The sequence below is a fragment of the Dermacentor silvarum genome, chromosome 5 (assembly GCF_013339745.2).
Source record: "Dermacentor silvarum isolate Dsil-2018 chromosome 5, BIME_Dsil_1.4, whole genome shotgun sequence".
Classification (NCBI taxonomy): domain Eukaryota; kingdom Metazoa; phylum Arthropoda; class Arachnida; order Ixodida; family Ixodidae; genus Dermacentor; species Dermacentor silvarum.
Genome location: NC_051158.1, coordinates 27,936,032 through 27,944,459, shown reverse-complemented (window position 1 = coordinate 27,944,459; position 8,428 = coordinate 27,936,032). Strand labels below are relative to the sequence as shown.

The 8,428-nt window shown below is 46.8% G+C and overlaps 1 protein-coding gene across 1 annotated transcript; it reads left to right on the top strand.

Moving 5' to 3' along the window:
* LOC119453169 (40S ribosomal protein SA) lies at positions 1–7,407 on the top strand. Its single transcript, XM_037715179.2, has 6 exons — positions 1–120; positions 537–701; positions 1,238–1,437; positions 2,921–3,214; positions 4,107–4,229; positions 7,161–7,407. Exons 2-6 carry the CDS (start codon positions 569–571, stop codon positions 7,350–7,352), a joined length of 942 nt encoding a protein of 313 aa, XP_037571107.1. The 5' UTR covers positions 1–120; positions 537–568; the 3' UTR covers positions 7,353–7,407.
* Positions 7,408–8,428: the final 1,021 nt, after the last annotated feature.

The following is an 8,428-nucleotide window of genomic DNA, read 5'->3' as shown; positions in this document are numbered from 1 at the left end:
CCAAACTTGTAACGCAAACTACGGTAGGTATTAGGACTCCACCGGAAAGCGAGAAGCCTGCTTTGAACTTCCGGTGGGTCCTTTTCACGCTTCAATCGCCTCCCAAGTGGCATCTGTTCAGTACGTAGTCCCCCTGTTTTGCTAATTTTACTTAGTTTAAACGCATAATTACATCTTACAGAGCTGCTATAAACTGAGATCAATGTCTCTGCTACCGATTAATAGCACGTGCGGGCTACCTACTGCTAAAATAATTTGTGTGTCGTGCTTGTCGGCATTCGCGCCGGCGTGGACCTTATGCTAGCACGATTTCTCGTTGTCGAGATTTATTTGTTTAACGTAGTGTTCGCAATCAGATCCGCCGCCTGTGTTATCCTAAGTTTCGCACGGCAAAATGTAAGAGTTAACCGAGGTAGCGCAAAGATAAGTGCGATAACTTTCCCGCACCAAGTCCACGTGTTTGAGCCGGGGGGGGGGGGGCTCTAGGCCTAACAATTGTATTGATCATCTCGCACGTGTCTTTTTCCACACCGTAGGAGACCGCCGTTGCTTATCGGTACCTATCACGATGTCGGGAGGCACCAGCGTTTTGGCATTGAAGGAGGATGATGTCAGGCGTATGCTGACTGCAAAGACCCACCTGGGAACCAATAACTTGGACTTCCAGATGAAGGAATACTGCTTCAAGCGCCGGCCCGATGGTAAGTCCACGTAGGAGTGCAGGCTCCTAACGCTAGTAGAGTGATGAGGGTAACGCCGTCGGTGATGTCAAATTGGACCTTTTTCGTGCACTTCTGGTTGAGAGCTGTTAATACGAAGTGCTGTCGTAGAACTTGTGTTACGTCGTTGTTATCGGTTACTTAATGGGAAGTACTTAGATACGCAAGATCACCAGGCGGGACGGCTCACATCGTGAATGCGTGAGCATCAAAAGTTCACGTGTCGTCTGCTAATGAGGTTGGCAAAAGTCTACTCGTAGTTTTTCTAACGTGTCCGTGGAGCTACCAAGAGTTGCACTAGAAGAATGTGTGTGTGTGTGTTGTACGATCACTTTATGAAAACGCTCACTGCATATTCGGTGCCTTCTGTTGCGCGACTGTCCTTTCAGGCATCTGCTTAGTCGACCGCCAGAAGACGTTCTGCCCAAAGGAAAGCATACGTGTTGTATAATGAGTAGAAATAAAAACTTGTCACAATTAATTTTCACACTTGTCGTGTTTGGCCCCTATTTGCGTAGGCATCCACCTGATCAACCTCAAGAAGACTTGGGAGAAGCTGCTGCTGGCTGCCCGTGCCATTGTGGCCATTGAGAACCCAGCTGAGGTGTGCGCCATCTCGTCACGCCCTTACGGACAGCGGGCTGTGCTCAAGTTCGCCAGCTTCACCGGAGCAACTCCGATTGCTGGCCGCTTCACGCCCGGAACCTTCACTAACCAGGTAGGTAGGGAGGCTTGTTAAAGGCAGTGAACTAGCAAGGTGTTAATTTGAAGCTAGCTTGGATTGTGGAGATTCGCTTTGCTCTGCATTGCACAATGTGGGCCAACGGTCGTTTTCAGGCTGCTGGAGATGCCCATTTCTTAAAAAATACTGACGCGGCAGTCAAGAGCTCTAAGCAGGGTTTGTCCAGTCTGTCGTACTGCACCATATGTTGATGTGCCACCGTTAATTGATCGTTTATTTTTGTTTAAATTATGCATCTGACATGCAAATTTTACCACGACAATCATCATCGCCACCATGCAGCTGTCATCATAGTTGTTACATAGGTGTCTTCGTGTTGTGCTTTGTTCTCGTATGCAGTTGGAGAAGCTCGCACAAGGTTGCGGGCTGATGGCGGGAGTTTGGGGGACTGATTGCTGTCACAGTAAATGAAGTCCGAGATGAAAAAGTCGCTATAGTTTGCAATCAGCAGCAGGTACTGGCATTATAAACCTGTTTGTAAATGCAACATGTCTCTGAAGTCATTATTGAACATATTGCTGCATCTGCTAATTCCTAAGGTGATGCTAACCATTGTATATAGGTCACAGAAATGCATTTTAGTTTTGCTTTCCTATATGACGATACTGTTAAAATAGACGTGAGACTGAATACACTTTGGCCAAATCAGCCGGTAAACAACTTATGTACTTCTGGCTTGGGTGGCCTGCTGTGCCATTTTCACCAGATCGACATTTTCCTAAAGACAAACTTTTAGAAACCATTTTATCTGTATTAGTAAATTACACTGCTGCAATACCAAAGAGCCACCCTTGCGATGAGAAGATTGGTAAGCCAAAAAAAGAAAATGTGGGTGGAGACTTTAGGGATTTTTATGGCATTTGCCCAGGGCCTAGTTTGATTTCTTAGTAAAGTTGGACTAAATGTATTTTAAGGGAGGGAAACATTGATCTCTGCAAGTTTTGAAAGTGTTCACTGAACTGCAACGTCCCCAAATACCTTAAAATTCGTGACGCCAGCCTGACATGCAGGATCCGGGGTTTCGGCACAAAATTTGAGAAATAACTTTTGCCTTCATTTTCTCTTGTAACAATCAACCTATGATCGCGAAATTACCAAGAATGTGGTTTTGAAAATATTTAAACTGGTTATCAACAATTTTTACCTCTGTTTTCTCCCCCTCCCTTAACTGTCTTCAGCATAGAACAACAAAATAAACAACTCAACTCGCTCACACAATACATGTGTAACTTAGGGCTCGTTCGGACTCGCCAGGAACCCGGCTAATCGGTGCACTAGGCTCGAGCTCAAAATCAGACCTAGTGAGTTCGCTCGCCTGTGGTTTTCAGTACTCTTGGCCTGCGCAGTGCACAAACCTTCTGGTACACTAGTTTGAGTGCTTCGCTGGCATTCTGAAAGCTTTCTGGTGCATTTGTGTTGTGAGGAAGGACTTCAAGCGCAACTTCCCAATCTTGTGCAGATCCAAGCTGCATTCCGCGAGCCGCGTCTGCTGGTCGTGTGCGACCCACGGGCGGACCACCAGCCCGTCACTGAGGCGTCGTACGTCAACCTGCCGGTTATTGCCTTCTGCAACACGGATGCCACCCTGCGCTACGTGGACATCGCCATCCCGTGCAACAACAAGAGCCAGCACTCCATCGGACTGCTCTGGTGGATGTTGACGCGGGAGGTGCTCCGCATGCGCGGATCCATCCTGCGCGACATCCCCTGGGAGATCATGGTTGACTTGTTCTTCTACCGTGATCCTGAAGAGGTGAGTGTGCGGTGTTGTGGACTTTGCTTTCTCATTGGATGCCCAGCCCTTTGGAACAGTTGATCTGTCATTGAGGCTAGGGAAACGCATACGACATTGAAGAGGCCGAAGCGTCCGTCAGTGTTCAATTGTCTGGGCTTCAAGTACAATGTATCCAGTGTTTGGTTTGGTATGAATGGCGTATTTTGCATTATCAATGTTTGTGGCGTGCAGTTGCCCTGGGCAAGGCATAATTTATCTGATTTGTACAGTAGATTCCTCTAGAATGGATGCAAAGGGATCTCGAATGTCTGCCCGTCTTACCAGAGCTTCAGCTGAGCAGAATGTCACCAAGTCTATACAAAAGTTATCAAATGTCCCCAAACTTTTCAGCTTTGTTCATGGAGGTCATCTTCAAAATGCACTCGAGAAATAAGTTGAGCTCAATTAGCTGGTTACACTTGTGCGTTAGCAAAGCAGTCATTCGTAGCTTGAGAGGAGACTCTTGAGAGTTTGTCCTAAAGGAGAGCATACTGTAATCAAGGCTGGGATAACATAACCAGTTTATTCTATTTTGCGATTTGTCATTGGTTTTATCGGCGCCCCGCGCATGTTATCAGTGTGACTACACAGTTCTGAACGGTGGGTGATGTGAAAGGGATCTTTATACCAGCGTCACACAACCACTTTCGGTCGCGGTCAAGCCTGATCCGAATCTAAATTTTCGATCGCGATTGGCTCCCTGTGCAAAGGAGACAATCGCAATCGAAAGTGCGCTGTGTGACACCCGTATCACATTAGACTGGCCCTACCTCTACATTGGTACTAGACTCATTTTGGTCGCTCGAAAGGGTTCCAACACGTGGGCGCCTCTGGCCGAGAGTGGTTCTCACCTGTGCCATTGTCGTTGCAGACCGAGAAGGAGGAGCAGGCCCAGCAGGTTGTACCCGAGCGGGCCGTCAAGGAGACCGCCGAGTACCCGACTGAGCAGTGGGGCGGTGGCGACGTGACTGCAGCCCCCGCCGAGGTCACCGACGTGAGTGATCCCCTTTTTATTTATATACAGGCCAGTCACGTGGGCCCAAGTTCATGTACTACGTGACACCTGCTGATTCGAAAGGAGTGTTCTGCATCTACCGCTGTTGCTGCTAACACTACTGCCAGGGCTTCATCTAGTACGCGAATAACCCAAGAAGGGGTGGTGTGAGGACAGCTGCTGCGATAGCTCAATCGACTCTTTTTCATAATTGTAAAGCTAGCTTCCCTGCGATTCAGTTTGTCCAACTAATGGCAGTGTAGTCCTTTTTGCAAATGGTGCGTGCAAGCACAGTTTCCTGGTGTTGTGACATGGAAAGTGTAGGTGTGGCTCGTGATGAAACTGCACAAGAGACAAGCCCTAGCATGTGTGCGGCTAGCACTTTGTCTTCGTTTTAAAGATGACTGGTGCTGCCATTAGTTCATTAGTTGAGTCAAGGTGCAAAGCAGAGAAGCGCACTTGTGAAAAAGGGTCTTTTGGCAGTGCCTACCACACGAGTAAAATGGAAGGTGTGGGTTCGGCTCCAGCTTGCATCAGGTTGCCTTTTCAGCCACCTTCGTTCTCTTTTGCCTCACTATTAGAGTTCAGTTTCCAGCCAAGTTTTAATGGAGTTGCAATATAAAAAATATTTATGTGCTATGGTTTGGGTGGGCACTAAAGAAATCCCAGGTGGACAAAGGTAATCTGGAACCCACTGAGTAGTTTCGCGGCATTCAATCTCACAAATGTTTTTTTGCTTATTACGAGTGTTCGAATAGTGAAAGTTCAAAATAAAATACGAACATTGGGGAAAAACTACCTTCAAATAACGAATTCAGACGAATTGATGTTGTGTGATGCATGCGTTTAATACCGTTCACGACTAGGTGTCCATATAACTGAGAAACTTGTAAATGAGAAGTGCTTCTGGTTATGGTGGGGCACTATGTTGATGACAGTAATAAAAACGGGGTGGCAGCATCACGTCACCAGATTTACAATAAATTTGATATTCTTCATAAAGGAAAATATGGAAGTGAAGTTGGCAATAAATGACCGAAAGACAACATGCTGCCTTAGTGGGGGCCGATCACACAACCCCCTGCACAATGTAACGCTGTACAAGTTGAACTACGGTGGCAGCTGTCTTCCCGTCCACTTGCTTCTAATTGTAATATGCATGTACAGTCGAATCTCGTTACTTCGAACACGCTTAATTCTAACTTCCAGTTTATTCAAACTGACGCTGTGGTCCCGTCAAAGTTGTGTGTATTCCTACGGGCGAAAACACTTGGTAATTCGAAAGCATTTGCGACAGTTAATTCGAACATGCGGCACACCGACAATGCCCTCAGCAGCGCGCCAAATCAGGTGGTGGCGCCTCCGATCGACATTTCTCCAACACCGCCATAGAGCAAAAGCTTAGAAGATACCCCTCAATGCCGTGCGGCGAAAAAGAAAACTTCTTTTTAAAATGCGGCAGAAATTTCACTCAAATGGCAAGAGTGCCGATGTCTCGGCACTCGCTGCGGCAGACACAGTCCTGCCAACTTCCCGTTAAAGGCAGAACACGAAAGTTCAGGGAGCGGGGCTAAGCTGGTGCCGGGCCTGTGGGAACGGCGGCGGCGGGCTGAAACAGTCGAAGGTGGGAGAGCTACGAGGTAGTTGAGAGGGAGGCCGAGGGGAGCCACCGAAGCGACAGCGTTGCCAAGGCCAAATCCGCTTCTCTGCCGCCCTCCTCCCTCACCTTCGATGGTCTCTGCACGGCGCCGTGCCGGCGCCACCCGCTCCCTGAAGTTTCGTTTTCTGCCGTCATCGGGAAGCGAGCGTTGGCCGGCGTGGGAAGTTTCGTGGCCCTCGCTCGCTACGTGCTTGCGCGCCGCATTTCACGGCTTGCACCGTTCGGACATCATGCTATAAGTCCTTTTAATTAGAACAAGTTTTCGGGTCCCTTCGATTCGACTGTACAATCATGGGCAAGGAAAACTCAAACTGCAAAGTAGAATACCTTTAACAAGTAATCTTTGGGATAATGATCTCGAGCCACTTTATGTCCTGTTGGTCACTAAAAATAGTTGAGGCCTCGCACAAAGCATGCAAGACGAAATCATGCTGGAATTGCATGTATTGGCAAAGGCAGAATTTTTTTATTAATGCATTATTGATGGCCCTAACTTGTTCGGATTCTGTGACGTCCATGAGAGGGATGTCACATTAGGGGTGTTCCAGTTGCCAAATTTTTCAATGGAATACGAATACTCTATAAAAACAACCTCTGGTTATATAGGACATAAACTGTTTTCTCGGTTCTTAAAATTGTGAAATACAAAGGGCCCGTTTGCCAACAAGAGGTTTATTTACTTTTTTTTTCGTTAACTGCAAACCCATAAAGAAACTGAGCCAAGATGCTATAGTGTTCGATTCATCGCTGCAGCTGCTCTTGGTCAGGTGGCGAGTAATATTCGGGCATTCTGCAACATCACATGGATGTGGTATTCTCTGCTGCTTGCAGTTTCTGCAAGTTTGTGAGCCAGCAAAACCAGCACAGCACTACTCCGTGATGAAACTATTGAAGAATCGATTGAAGGAACTACACCTTTCCGCCGACTGTGTCATGGTCGAGCGTAACGTCAATGAGTTCTAGTTTCTTAGAATATTTAATAGAACTGGACAAGTGGCATTTTTCTTACGTCTTGTAATGCAGTGCAGTTATCTTTTTATTACGAGTGGTTGAGTACCAGTGACAGAATTATAATGAGTGCCTACGTCATTGGGCTAGTACTTGAATGTCCCGAGCGATTCTCAAATCGTTTCCTGCATTTCCCTCAATTTCTCTATTACTAAAGCTCTGTTTGCGATAACAGTGATGCCTTAGACGGTCTCTGGCATTGTTCTGTGACTTAAGCTTGACTTAATATTTGCCTTTAATAACTGTGTGGGTGTTCTCTGCAGTGGTCCGCAACTGCCGAAGTGACCCCCTTTGTCGCTGCTGCGCCTGCACCCGCTGCCGTGGGTGTGCCGGCTCCGACGGAGGACTGGTCCGCTGCCCCAGCGGTTGAGGACTGGTCTGCAACACCGGCTGCACCGGCAGCCACGACCACCACCACCGAGTGGGGTGCCGGCACTGACACCAACTGGACCTAAGTTGCTCTTCTGCTGTCATCATGAGGGCAATAAAGATTCCCATGTGATTGTACAATTGTCTCGGGGCTTTTTCTTTTTTTTTTTTTCTACTAGTGTAAAAACTGCACGTTTTTTATATTGGAACAGTAGAAGGGTGCCATCTTGTTTATTTTCCACCATTCGGACATGCAACCGGCTAAAACCACTAACAATGTCGCAAATTATATACAATTTAATGCATGCTTTGATGACACACTAAGCTTGTTTATTCAATGTTTGGCACTACTGATCAAGTTTCAGTTCATTCTACACCAATGTCTTCGCTTACATTGTTTTGGGAGCTTACTACTTCAGTGACACACCCCTGCAAATCATTGCCATGCAGTTGCATACATTGTACAGGGTGGTGAAGGTTTCTTTTCAAAGTTTTTTTTTTTTTTTTTTCATGGGGGATAAGAGTCTAATACGCCTGACACACGGGCACTCTAAAGTCCTTTAGGTAAGGGGACATCTACTGGAAAGGCGTTCAGGCGCAGTGACGCACAACAAAGGAGTATCTCCCTCCCGGCAAAGTTCCTTTGCGGGAAAGTGGATCGGGCATCTACTTTTCAAGCGGAAAGGTACTCTCTCATACAGCGTGCACAACTCGTCAATAGACAAAAACGTGTTGCATAACTTCGGTGCCCCGTAAGTACCTTTTTACCTTGGAAAATGTATTATTCTTTATTTGGGGGGGGGGGGGGTAATGTGCTTTGTCAAACAGTAAAGATATACTGCAGCTTTGCTCTCAAACGCTAGCACCGCTATGTTGAATTCCGAATAAGCCATCAAAATGGGGAAAAATGTTTTTAGGTTGTACGATCACTGAATGTAATCCACACGCGCAGCTTCTTGTAAATGTTTTCTCTCATGCTGCTTTAACAAGCAGCGCTTTTTTTTTTCTTTTTTTGCCGCGTTTATCCGAGGAACCACCTAAAGAAGTTAGCGTGTTGCCATGTGTCATAGGCGCAACTCCTTTCTGCAAAGGGTCCTTCGGAGTAACAAAAGGGGTTTCCTGCAAAGGACTTTACTTTTGCCCGTGTGTCAGGGGTATTGCA